Below are 13,406 nucleotides of genomic sequence, written 5' to 3' on the forward strand. Positions count from 1 at the left end.
TTTGCGCCATATTTTGAACTTGTTTTGAAGAAAACTTTAGGACAAAATCTTGCATTCAGACATGAATATAAGCTATCCAGAGGCCTGCAAGACCCACAATACATTGCATTTACTATGTCACTTTCAAGCCCTATATGGGATTTTTAAGAAATATTAATAAGCTCAGCATGTTTTTGCTCAGCCTTGTGTTTCTGTTTCTGTTTCGTTTCTTCTCTCCGAAACCTTTCTCAAGTAGATAGCAAACCTGCCAATCATTGCTCTAGTCCAGAGGTCGGCAACCCAAAACGTTGAAAGAGCCATATTGGACCAAAAATACAAAACACTAATTGGTCTGGAGCTGCAAAAAATGAAAAGCCTGATATAAGTGTTATAATGAAGGCAACACATGACGTGTCTATATTTGTAATAATAGCCTACTATCAAAATGACTATTTGTCACAGGCTGAAGCAAATCTTCGTTGACAGAAATGTTGAAATGTAATATTTATTCTACACATTTTTACAACATTAGAAACCAATAGTAAATCAGAGGCTACTCAGAAAGCGAGATAACTCCTGGAAATTACTGGCTTTTAATGGTCAAAGGTATAGATGTGTGTGTCCAAGTTAAAGGACACGGCAGGCTGTCTTCTTCTAATATATTTATTACAATCTTTGGCAAGCTAGGTAATGTTTGCTGTGGTCTGGAACAACATGGCACACATACAACTATCTGAAATGCAGCCAATATTACATACAGATAATATGTCATGAGACATGCAAAAGTAAATTATATACAAAGAGGATACAAGTAAAGGATGTTAAATGAGCTCAAATTTAGCAACAAATGATGCAAAATGTACATACAGCTAGCATGTTAGCATCGATTAGCTTGCAGTCATGGATTGACCAAATATGCCTGATAAGCACTAAATTGAGTGATTGATTGATTGAAACTTTTATTAGTAAATTGCAAAGTACACTACATATTCCGTACAATTGACCACTAAATGGTAACACCCGAATAAGTTTTTCAACGTGTTTAAGTCGCGGGTCCACGTTAATCAATTCATGGTGGTCAAAATCAATGAAATCAACAAAGCTCACTTTTGTGCATTCACACACAGTATAAAATGTTTGGTGTACAAAATGAGACAAAGAAGGAGTGGCATAAAACACGTCTTTCTGTGGCAGCATCGGAGAAATTTGTACATGTAAACAAACTGATGAGTTCAAGAATCGCTGAAATTAGAAGGACAAAACAGTGCTTGCCAAATACTCTCATCAGTGAAGCATGTATAACATAAACAGTGGGCTTTATAACAATTAGGAAGGTGTGTGTCATGTTTTTTCTCCTACAGAAACTATATTAAAACAAAAAATATGTTTTTTTCCTTCATCTTTTTCCATTTTCGCACATCTCTGAAAGAGGTCCAAGGAGCCATTAGGGCGGTGCTAAAGTTGCTAGTTGCTGTGTCCCGGCTGTAGTCCAACTCATTACAACCAACTAAACATTTCAAGCTTCCAATAACTCTGATCTATTGATCAGCGGGAAATCAATGTCGAGCGTGAAGAAACGGACTCCCGCCTCACCCGGTGGCTTTCTTTTAATGTAATTTGTTCAGCGTGGTGATGGACAGTCAAAGGACGAAGTTAATAAAGTGGACACGCATGGAGACACCTTCCACCCTGTGAATGGAAATGTATGTGCATGTTGCTTCACAGTCACATCCCTCAGCCTCATAATCTGCTGAAGCCATGAAAACAGGTGGGGGAGAGAAAGGTGCGTATGGGCATTCACTGCAAATGTGCACGTGTGCAAGACTTTGCAGTCCTCAGGGGTGACTAAGGGATTACTTATTAATCATTCGATTCACTGCCTTTGGATGCACTGGTTGATGCTTCACGCCGGCACCAGTAACCAACGTCATGTTACACACACACACACAGGTTGACACGTACATCAGTTTTCTTTTTGTGTCCGTCTTGCTTGATTGGTCATATAACTTTAATTGGAAACCAGGGATTTTAAAAACCGGCAGGACATGTCTGTTTTCCGGTGTAGGGGATTAAAGTATATGGTCTGTGTACGCAAGTAAAAATCCCATTCACCGCATTCTTTTTTTTTATTTGTATTTATCCCCAAGGGTAAAGCAAATAAATTGTGTGTGCATGCAGCGTAAAAGTTGTTCAGGAATTGTGGCAAATTAACCTGCAAAATGTTATCACTGTCCATTCCTGCTTTTTACAGCACTAAAACACGTGCAAACTTTATGGATAGCACTTGCAATGCTGATCTACTAAACGTGTGCAAAGTGGATTGCGTCTGTTAAGCGATGCATTTTTTGTCTCGGTCTTTATTTTTAATGCAGAATATATGCTGATTATATATAGAGTTGTGGTCAAAAGTTGACATACACTTGTAAAGAACATAATGTCATGGCTGTGTTGAGTTTCCAATAAGTTCTACAACTCTTATTTTTTTGTGATAGAGTGATTGGAGCACATACTTGTTGGTCACAAAATACATTCATGAATTTTGGTTATTTTACGAATTTATTATGGGTTTACTGAAAATGTGACCAAATCTGCTGGGTCAAAAGTATACATACAGCAATGTTAATATTTGCTTACATGTCCCTTGGCAAGTTTCACTGCAATAAGGCACTTTTGGTAGACATCCACAAGCTTCTGGCAAGCTTCTGCTTGAATTTTTGACCACTCCTCTTGACAAAATTGGTGCAGTTCAGCTAAATTTGTTGGTTTGTCTGACATGGACTTGTTTCTTCAGCATTGTCCACACGTTTAAGTCAGGACTTTGGGAAGGCCATTCTAAAACCTTAATTCTAGCCTGAATTATACATTATTTTACCTCTTTTGACGTGTGTTTGTGGTCATTGTCCTGTTGGAACACCCAACTGCGCCCAAGACCCAACCTCCGGGCTGATGATTTTAGGTTGTCCTGAAGAATTTAGAGGTAATCCTGCTTTTTCATTGTCCTATTTACTCTCTGTAAAGTTCCAGTTCCATTGGCAGCAAAACAGGCCCAGAGCAAAATACTACCACCACCATGCTTAACGGTAGGGATGGTGTTCCTGGGATTAAAGGCCTCACCTTTTCTCCTCCAAACATATTGCTGGGTATTGTGACCAAACAGCTCAATCATCGTCATCAATCATTTCATCTGACCACAGAACTTTCCTACAGAAAGTCGTATCTTTGTCTATGTCATGTCAAATGAAACTTGCCAAGGGACATGTAACCAAATATTGACATTGCTGTATGTATACTTTTGACCCAATAGGTTTGGTCACATTTTCAGTAGACCCATAATAAATTCACAAAAGAACCAAACTTCATGAATGTTTTTTGTGACCAGCAAGTATGTGCTCCAATCACGCTATCACAAAAAAATAAGAGTTGTAGAAATTATTGGAAACTCAACACAGCCATGACATTATGTTCTTTACAAGTGTATGTAAACTTTTGATCACGACTGTATATATATATAGAGAGGAAATTCAACTCCAAAACGTTAGCCTTCTTACATCAGCATGCTATATAAAAAATGTAAGCATACTACCAAGATGGCGCCAAGAATAAAAAAATCATGATTTTTTTAGCATGGTTTTAGCATGATAACATTTATCATGTGCCACATACCAAGTTATATGACTCTAAGGTGTATGGCTGAGGAATTAGAGACAAAAGTGTAACATTTCCTGAAATAGTTAACATGCTAATGTTGGCATGCTAACGTTAAAATGCTAGCACATTAATGGGTGTAAACGTGTGTATGCAAGGTTTTTGTGCGTACACAGGGTTAATAAATGAGGCCCCTCATCATTTTGAAGCAAAATAAAGACAAAAAAAAACTGTTTTTCTCAACAGTTACAGTGGAACCTTTACAGTTAAAGACAAGCCACTGTAGAACACTGGTTTACATTGCATGTGTTTGTATTTCACAATTGTTTTCAATAATAGGATAGGAAACAGTAAGAAACACATTTGCATTACTTGTTTCTATGCTTCGTTATATTCTATTCCTACATTGTACACCAGGATATATATATATATATATATATATATATATATATATATATATATATATATGTATATATATATATATATATATATATATATATATATATATATATATATATATATATATATATATATATATATATATATACAGTACAAGCCCAAAGGTTTGGACACACCTTCTCATTCAATGCGTTTTCTTTATTTTCATGACTATTTACATTGTAGATTGTCACATCAAAACTATGAATGAACACATGTGGAGTTATGTACTTAACAAAAAAAGGTGAAATAACTGAAAACATGTTTTATTTTCTAGTTTCTTTCGAAATAGCCACACTTTGCTTTGATTGCTGCTCTTGCACACTCTTGGCATTCTCTCGATGAGCTTCAAGAGGTGGTCACCTGAAAGGGTTTTCACTTCACGGGTGTCATAGTTTTGATGCCTTCAGTGACAATCTACAATGTAAATAGTCATGAAAATAAAGAAAACACATTGAAATGAGAAGGTGTGTCCAAACCTTTGGGCTTGTACTGTGTGTGTGTATATATTAGGGCTGTCAATCTTTGGGTGTCCCACGATTCGATTAAAAATCGATTCTTGGGGTCATGATTCGATTAAAAATCGATTTTTTTTTTTCAATTTAACACGATTCTCGATTCAAAAACGATTTTTTTTTTTTTTTTTTTTTTTTTTTTTTTAATGAAAACAATACACAACTATACCATAATAATGCAATACAATTTCAAAACCAAACCAGACCCAGCAACATTCAGAATAGCAATAAACAGAGCAATTGAGGAAACACAAACATGACACGGATCTAAAAGTAGTGAGACAAAAATGAATATTATCAACAACAGTATCAATATTAGTAACAATTACAACATAGCAGTGATTAAAAATCCCTCATTGATATTATCATTACAAACATTAATAAAAAAAAAAATTACAAAAAATGAACAATAGTGTCACAGTGGCTTACACTTGCATCGCATCTCATAAACTAAATGTGTAATGATAATGTCAATGAGGGATTTTTAATCACTGCTATGTTGAAATTGTAACAAATATTGATACTGTTGTTGATAATATTCATTTTTGTTTCACTACTTTTGGTTTGTTCTGTGTCGTGTTTGTGTCTCCTCAATTGCTCTGTTTATTGCAGTTCTGAGTGTTGCTGGGTCGGGTTTGGTTTTGGAATTGGATTGCATTGTTATGGTATTGCTGTGTATTGTTTTGTTGGATTGATTAATTTAAAAAAAAAAAAAAAGAAACTTTTTTTTTTTATAAATAATAAAAATAAAAAATAAATAGTTTTTTTTAAAAACGAGAATCGATTCCGAATCGCACAACATGAGAATCACGATTCGAATTCGAATCGATTTTGTCCCACACATATATATATATATATATATATATATATATATATATATATATATATATATATATATATATATATATATATATATATATATATATATATATATATATATATATATATATATATATATATATATAGTATATAATGGATATACAATTAATACATTTTATAATTGGTTATTAAGAGTGTGTAAGTTCAACTCCTACCTTATTTACTTCCGTGACGACTTCCTTAAAGTTTTGTAATCAATCAGAAATATCAAGCAGCTAAAATGTATCAAATATGGATAAGTGTGGAGAGAGTGTTTTGCACACTTATAATGGATTTAAATAGGTGGAGTTTGGAATTTTTTATGTTGATTGGACTTTTTTTTTTTTTTTTTTATATCCACAAAGTTTAATGAGCAGATTGTGTTATGTGCGACCATGTTTGTTGACTTTTTGTGCTGGTTTATTATTTTTTTCTGCACTATGACTAGGAAAGGTTGTTTGGATTGGGTCAAATAGTGTCCGTAGTTTGGACACCCTTTCTGTACACCATAGTTTTATATATTTTATTTAAATACCTTGCACGCAGAGGTATTAGCTTCTCGAGCACATAATAACCTTCTTTTCTTTTGTTCTTTTAGTGTGCCAAATCATGTCCAAAGGGGTGGTGGCAGTTCTTGGTCCCTCTGCTAGTCCGGCCTCCAACTCCATCATCAGCAATATCTGTGGCGAGAAGGAGGTGAGTTGGCATGAAACAGCAATGCTCGTTTTTTGGAGCAAGATGAGCCAGCTGGCCCCATTGATGGATTTTATTACAAAATAAATTCAATGATGAAACAGTCCAACGAAAAGTAATTTGCAAAAAAAGTAGTTTAAATTTAACCAAAGGTATACACAATGTGCCGGCCATGGTGCGGTGGAGCCCCAGAATGTGATGGCATCTTTGCAGGTGCAGTCAAAAGTAAAAGGGAAGCTTATACTTGGAGCAACAGAATCCAACAAAGAAAGTATGAACACCAACATGAAAGCAGGATGGCTAGGAAGCACAGCTGGTGCCTTGTGGAAACTCACTAAAGAAATGTGCACAAGGAGGTGTGATGCACCAACAACCTTACAAGGATGCAACAGGAAGCATTGAGCAAAAGTTAACCCAAACAATCCAGAATAGCAAACGTATCATAGCAGAAAACACATGCAATAGCAAATACGGATGCTACATTAAGAAGCAGTTAGGGATTCGGTGCGTTCCAGGCTTGGATTGAACCGGGAGCGTTCCAGTTACAAGACGGCCAGTCTACCTACAAACACCAAAACCAGTGAAGTTGGCACGTTGTGTAAATGGTAAATAAAAACAGAATACAATGATTTGGATTCCTTTTTAACTTATATTCAATTGAATAGACTGCAAAGACAAGATACTTAACGTTCGAACTGGAAAACGTTATTTTTTTGCAAATATTAGCTCATTTCAAATTTGATGTCTGCAACATGTTTCAATAAAGCTGGCACATATATTAGTGTATTAGTGCCCAAGACATGGGTAACTTACACATCTGTGAAGGCACCATTAATGCTGAAAGGTACATACAGGTTTTGGAGCAACATATGTTGCCATCCAAGCAACCTTTATCATGGCCGCTTATTTCAGCAAGACAATTCCAAGCCACGTGTTACAACAGTGTGGCTTCATAGTAAAAGAGTGCGGGTACTAGACTGGCCTGCCTGTAGTCCAGACCTGTCTCCTGTTGAAAAATGTCTGCCGCATTATGAAGCCTAAAATACCACAACGGAGACTCCGGACTGTTGAACAACTTAAGCTGTACATCAAGCAAAAATGGGAAATAATTCCACCTGAAAAGCTTCAAAAATTGGTCAAACGTTTACTGAGTGTTGTTAAAAGGAAAGGCCATGTAACACAGTGGTAAAAATGCCCCTGTGCCAAATTGTTTGCAAAGTGTTGCTACCATTAAATTCTAGGTTAATGATTATTTGCAAAAAAAAAAACAAGTTTCTCAGTTCGAACATTAAATATCTTGTCTTTGCAGTCTATTCAATTGAATATAAGTTGAAAAGGATTTGCAAATCATTGTATTCTGTTTTTATTTACCATTTACACAATGTGCCAACTTCACTGGTTTTGGGGTTTGTAACATCCAGCTTCTTTATTTATATTAGTAGTGTTCTTCAAGGTTGAATTTTAGGTCCTCTTATTTCATCATAAAAAAGGGATTCACATATGTGCAGCATATTCTCAAAAACACTAGAGTGCTCTCATACAGATGATATTTGACTAGCTTTTTTGCAGAAAGTCCTTAAAAACAGCACAGCTCTCCTGTAACTACTGTTGAGGATGCCGGTTCTCCGGAATATACACAATACGACTGGAAGTAAAGGGAGACGTCCGGACCCCCGGTCTTCAGCTTTCTGGAAATGTGGCCCTAAACATTTAATTTTAATATCCCTACCCTTAAGTTACAGTGAATGTTTTGTAGAGCTGTGTAAGAACATTTAAAATCAATTTGACTCATAGGGTCAAACTTTGGGGGTTTGATGATAAATGGTGTATTTATTAGAACAATTTTAGCACAGGCAAACCAAAATAAGTTCACATTTTGACAACTGTTCACCCTGCACACCAACAAATGCTGGGTTATTTTGATAACCCAATTTATGAGTTGTGAGTGTTGGGTTACATTGTTGAGTTATTTTTATGAAGAGCAATCCATTTTTTTTGGTTATAAGGGTATTATTTTAACTCAATTTCTGGGTTTTCAAAACTATGAACCATTTGTGGGTTGTTTTTCAATGAGTAACGCATTTTTGGGTGAAATGCTTTTTTTTTTATTAAAAAATGTACTTTTTTCTTGAAGGGAATTTTATTAGGATTAATCTCATTAACATTATTTACAATCACACATCTTATGTACATGCAAATGTTTGAGCATGCCGTATAGAAGTACTAATGTCATGATTCGTCATGTTTGTTTAGTTTTTGACTCCCTCAGTTCCTGTTTTGAGCACCCCTGGATTTGTGTTTTAGTTGCCATGACTGCAGATTGTTTTCACCTGCCTCTGATTAGTGTTCAGGACGCTCACCTGCTCCTGGGCACTAATCAGAAAGCCACTTATTCCCTGCTTATCGCCACACTCAGTCTGGCTTTCTTATTTGCTTCCACGCAACAAGTTCCGACGGCTACTAATTTGATTCCTGAGCTAAGCTCCGCCTTTTCTTGTTTGCTATTCCGTTAGCTTCCCGTGCTATGGGCACGCTGGTGATCTTTTGTTTGTATCCCGCATGATTTATGGACAATAAATCATTTCCTTACCTGCACTTTGCCTCTGGAGTCCCGTCGGCATCCTGGGAGAACGATCTACGCAATAAAATGTGACCCCGCTGTGACAACTATGACCATACACGGCAATTCTTGTAAAAAAAAATGTCACTCATATCTTGCTTTTGAGTATATTTTAATGGAATAAAAATAATGTTGATCAGTAGTTGGTAAGGAGTGGGACAAACCAGCAGTAAAATTTATAATTTTTAACCAACTATTGGGTCAAGGAGCGCTAAATTGCGCAACCCAATAGTTGGGTTTGGAATAACCCAACATTGTAGTGAGCATAACTCAGCTTTCGTGTTAAATAATTTACCCCAATAGTTTGGTTGGGAATAACCCAACATTAAAGGCCTACTGAAATGAAATTGTTTTATTTAAACGGGGATAGCAGATCCATTCTATGTGTCATACTTGATCATTTCGCGATATTGCCATATTTTTGCTGAAAGGATTTAGTAGAGAACATCGACGATAAAGTTTGCAACTTTTGGTCGCTGATAAAAAAAAGCCTTGCCTGTACCGGAAGTAGCGTGACGTCGCAGGTTGAAGGGTTCCTCACATTTCCCCATTGTTTACACCAGCAGCGAGAGCGATTCGGACCGAGAAAGTGACGATTACCCCATTAATTTGAGCGAGGATGAAAGATTTGTGGATGAGGAACGTGAGAGTGAAGGACTAGAGTGCAGTATAGGACGTATTTTTTTTCGCTCTGACCGTAACTTAGGTAAAAGGGCTCATTGGATTCCACACTTTCTCCTTTTTCTATTGTGGATCACGGATTTGTATTTTAAACCACCTCGGATACTATATCCTCTTGAAAATGAGACATTCACAGTGACTTTTATCTTCACGACAATACATCGGTGAAGCACTTTAGCTACGGAGCTAACGTGATAGCATCGTGCTTAAATGCAGATAGAAACAGAAGAAATAAGCCCCTGACTGGAAGGATAGACAGAAGATCAACAATACTACTATCAGGAGACACAGAACCAAACACTGGACCTGTAACCACACGGTTAATGCTGTGCCGCCTGACGAAGCCTAGCAATGCTGTTGCTAACGACGCCATTGAAGCTAACTTAGCTATGGGACCTCGTCAGAGCTATGATAAAAACATTAGCTATCCACCTACGCCAGCCCTCATCTGCTCATCAACACCCGTGCTCACCTGCGTTCCAGCGATCGAAGGCGCGACGAAGGACTAGAGTCGGATAGCGCGTCTGCTATCCAATTCAAAGTCCTCCTGGTTGTGTTGCTGCAGCCAGCCGCTAATACACCGATCCCACCAACAGCTTTCTTCTTTGCCGTCTCCATTGTTCATTAAACAAATTGCAAAAGATTCACCAACACAGATGTCCAGAATACTGTGGAATTTTGCGATGAAAACAGAGCTGTTTGTATTGGGATACGATGTGTCCGAATACTTCCGTTTCAACCATCGACGTCACGTGCAAACGTCATCATACATAGACGTTTTCAACCAGAAGTTTCGCGGGAAATTTAAAATTGCACTTTATAAGTTAACCCGGCCGTATTGGCATGTGTTGCCATGTTAAGATTTCATCATTGATATATAAACTACGGTATCAGACTGCGTGGTCGGTAGTAGTGGGTTTCAGTAGGCCTTTAAGTTATCATAACTCAACTTTTTGGTTAAATAATTCAACGCAAAGGTTGGGTTGAAAAAATGTACCCAAAATGTTGACTTAAAACAACTCAAATAAGGGGTTTGTCCTTTTCTGAACCAGCAGTTGGGTTAAAATTGGGTTATTTTTTAACCCAACATTTTGTAGTGTGTGTGATGTCCTAAAGTTTCCCCGTGACTGTATTGTTTATCTATTAAGTCCGAGGCTAAAAACGGAGTTGAATGAATACCTCTCAGATGGTGATCATCCAAATTGAACAGAAACATCTTGGTAATCAATGTTGTAATGGATGTTGTAACCTACAAGTGTAGCTAATGAAGTCGTGAAGGAAAATGCATGCTCTGTGAAATTGGCTATTTTGCTTTTTTTTTTAGGGTGATTTTGTCTGCCTCGTTTTTTTCATTTCATCCATTCCACTTAAACGCTGCCTTCACTCGCTCTGAAGTTCGAGTGAGCGAGGTTCGCTCTCATAAATATCACTTTGAGTAAAAACATCCGCATGAAATCATCACATTCCACTAATTACGGGGTATGAAGTGACATCATGACATGTTTGATCCACGTGGTCTTGGCAGTGAAAACATTCCTATAATTAGGGTCCGCACAGGACCTTTTCAAAAGGAATCCCACAGGGAGTCCTTTTGCAATGGGACGAAAGGACCCTATTGAAATTGTAATGTTTATTATTATTCTTCTTCTTCTACCGGCCGCCTCTTCGAGCAGCAATTTGACCCACTTAACATGCTCCAAAACTCACCAAATTTGACACACAAATCAGGACCTGCGAAAATTGCAAGTTAATAACAAAACCAAACCCCAAAAATAAAAATTGCGCTCTAGCGCCCCCTAGGAAAAAATAAAAACAAACTGCCTGTAACTCCCACTAGGAAGGTCGTAGAGACATGAAACAAAAACCTCTATGTAGGTCTGACTTAGACCTACATTTCATAATTTTACATCCTCGGGCAAAAACCAACACGAAGTTGGCAATTTCCCCTTCAAGACACATTTGTACTAATTTGAGCTGTAATTTGACCCCCTTAAAATACTTCAAAACTCACCAAACTTCTCACACACATCGGGACTGGTAGAAATTGCGATCTCAAAAAATAACCGAACCCCGAAACTCAAAATTGTGCTCTAGAGCAATTTTTAAATAAAACAGAGAAAAAAAATGCTTTTTAGAGGAAAACTCAGACAAAACTGCTTATAACGTTCCGGTAGGAACGTCTTAGAGACATGAACGGTGACAAACGGTCACCAAACATCAAACGTTATCTCCTCTGAGCCCGTTTGTCGTTTCGGCTTCAAACTGCTACAGGAGAGAGATTGAACCCTTCTGATTAAACTGTCTTTACGGATTTTTAATAAGTGCTACCGTTTTGATTTTACGAGCCTTCAAAGACCCGCAGCACTGATGCTGCTCCGGTGCCAAAAATGACAACGAAAATGCAATTAGACCTTCTTTGTCCTCAATACACACAATACCCTATAATGACAATGTGAACTCAGACACAACTTCCTCTAACTCCCAGTACGAATATCGTAGAGACACGAAACAAAAACCTCTATGTAGGTCTCACTCAGGACTACCACTGGACAAAAGTATTGGGACACCTAGGACTAGCACCTGCCAAAAGGCGGACCCGACCAACGCTGCTTGCAGCTTTAATTAGGGTCCGCCCTGTAACCAGTACAAAGGACTCCCACAGGGAGTCCTTTGTACTGGTTACAAAGGAACCTATTGTTATTGTAAGGTTTTATTATTATTCTTTATTATTATTTTTCCGCACCGTTGCGCACTACTTTGCCCCCCTTAACATGCTTCAAAACTCACCAAATTTTTTACACACATACAAAAACATGCCCCAACCACTTTAGTAAAAAAACCAAACCCCAAAAATCAAAATTGCCCTCTAGCGCCCCCTAGGAAAAAACAAAAACAAACTGCCTGTAACTCCCACTAGGACATGAAACAAAAACCTGTATGTAGGTCTCCTTTAGACCTACAACTCATAATGACACATTCTCGGGCGAAAACCAACAGGAAGTTGGCAATTTCCCATTTTAGACAAAAATGTACTAAAAACACTGCTTTTTACGTCTTTGACCTCTAATTTGACCCCCTTAAAATACTTCAAAACTCACCAAACTTCTCACACACATTGGGACTGCTGGAAATTGCGATCTAAAAAAAAACCGAACCCCAAAGCTCAAAATTGCGCTCTAAAAACCGAGACAAAACTGCTTTTTAGAGGAAAACTCAGACAAAACTGCTTGTAACTTCCGGTAGGAACGTCTTAGAGACATGAAACAAAAACCTCTACGTAGGTCCCACCTAGACCTACATTTCTTAGGTTGACATCCTTCAGCAAAAAATCAACAGGAAGTTTGCTATTCCTCCTTCAAGACAACATTTTCATCAAACGTTATCTCCTCTGAGCGCGTTTGTCGTTTCGGCTTCAAACTGCTACAGGAGAGAGATTGAACCCTTCTGATTAAACTTTCTGTACGGATTTTTGATACGTGCTACCGTTTTGATTTTACGAGCCTTCAAAGACCCGCAGCACTAAAGTTGCTCCGCTGCTGTTGTTTTAAGAGTGCTGCTTAAAAACAGAAAGCACCAGCATGAGCACAGAACGTAGAGAAGGTAGGTACACTACACAACGTCCTCTAACTCCCAGCACGAATATCGTAGAGACGCGAAACAAAAACCTCTATGTAGGTCTCACTCAAGACTACCACTGGACAAAAGTATTGGGACACCTAGAACTAGCACCTGCCAAAATGCGGACCCGTCCAACGCTGCTTGCAGCTTTAATTATAAATTGGTATGGTATGGTATGGTAATTCAAGCCTGACAGCACATATTTCTCTTTACAAGCTTTCTGATGCTGGCTGTTGCACTATTTATGAATCATTTAACATATATTATAGTTTATTATAAAGACATACTGTACATGTCAATGTTCATTTAGGTCTCAAGTCGTTAATGCTTTCATGTGAAGACGTTGGCCGTTTATTGGC

General features: G+C 37.6%; 1 protein-coding gene across 2 annotated transcripts in view; it reads left to right on the forward strand.

The window, feature by feature from the left end:
* grik4 (glutamate receptor, ionotropic, kainate 4) overlaps positions 1-13,406 on the forward strand; it is a 1,090,788-nt gene that overhangs the window by 614,596 nt on the left and 462,786 nt on the right. For both annotated transcript variants that reach the window (XM_062060216.1, XM_062060217.1), the window contains one exon: positions 6,034-6,131. In XM_062060216.1, the coding sequence (XP_061916200.1) occupies positions 6,034-6,131 (98 nt within the window). The remainder of the gene's footprint in view (positions 1-6,033; positions 6,132-13,406) is intronic.

This window comes from Entelurus aequoreus, linkage group LG10 (assembly GCF_033978785.1).
Source record: "Entelurus aequoreus isolate RoL-2023_Sb linkage group LG10, RoL_Eaeq_v1.1, whole genome shotgun sequence".
In the NCBI taxonomy this organism is placed as follows: Eukaryota; Metazoa; Chordata; class Actinopteri; order Syngnathiformes; family Syngnathidae; genus Entelurus; species Entelurus aequoreus.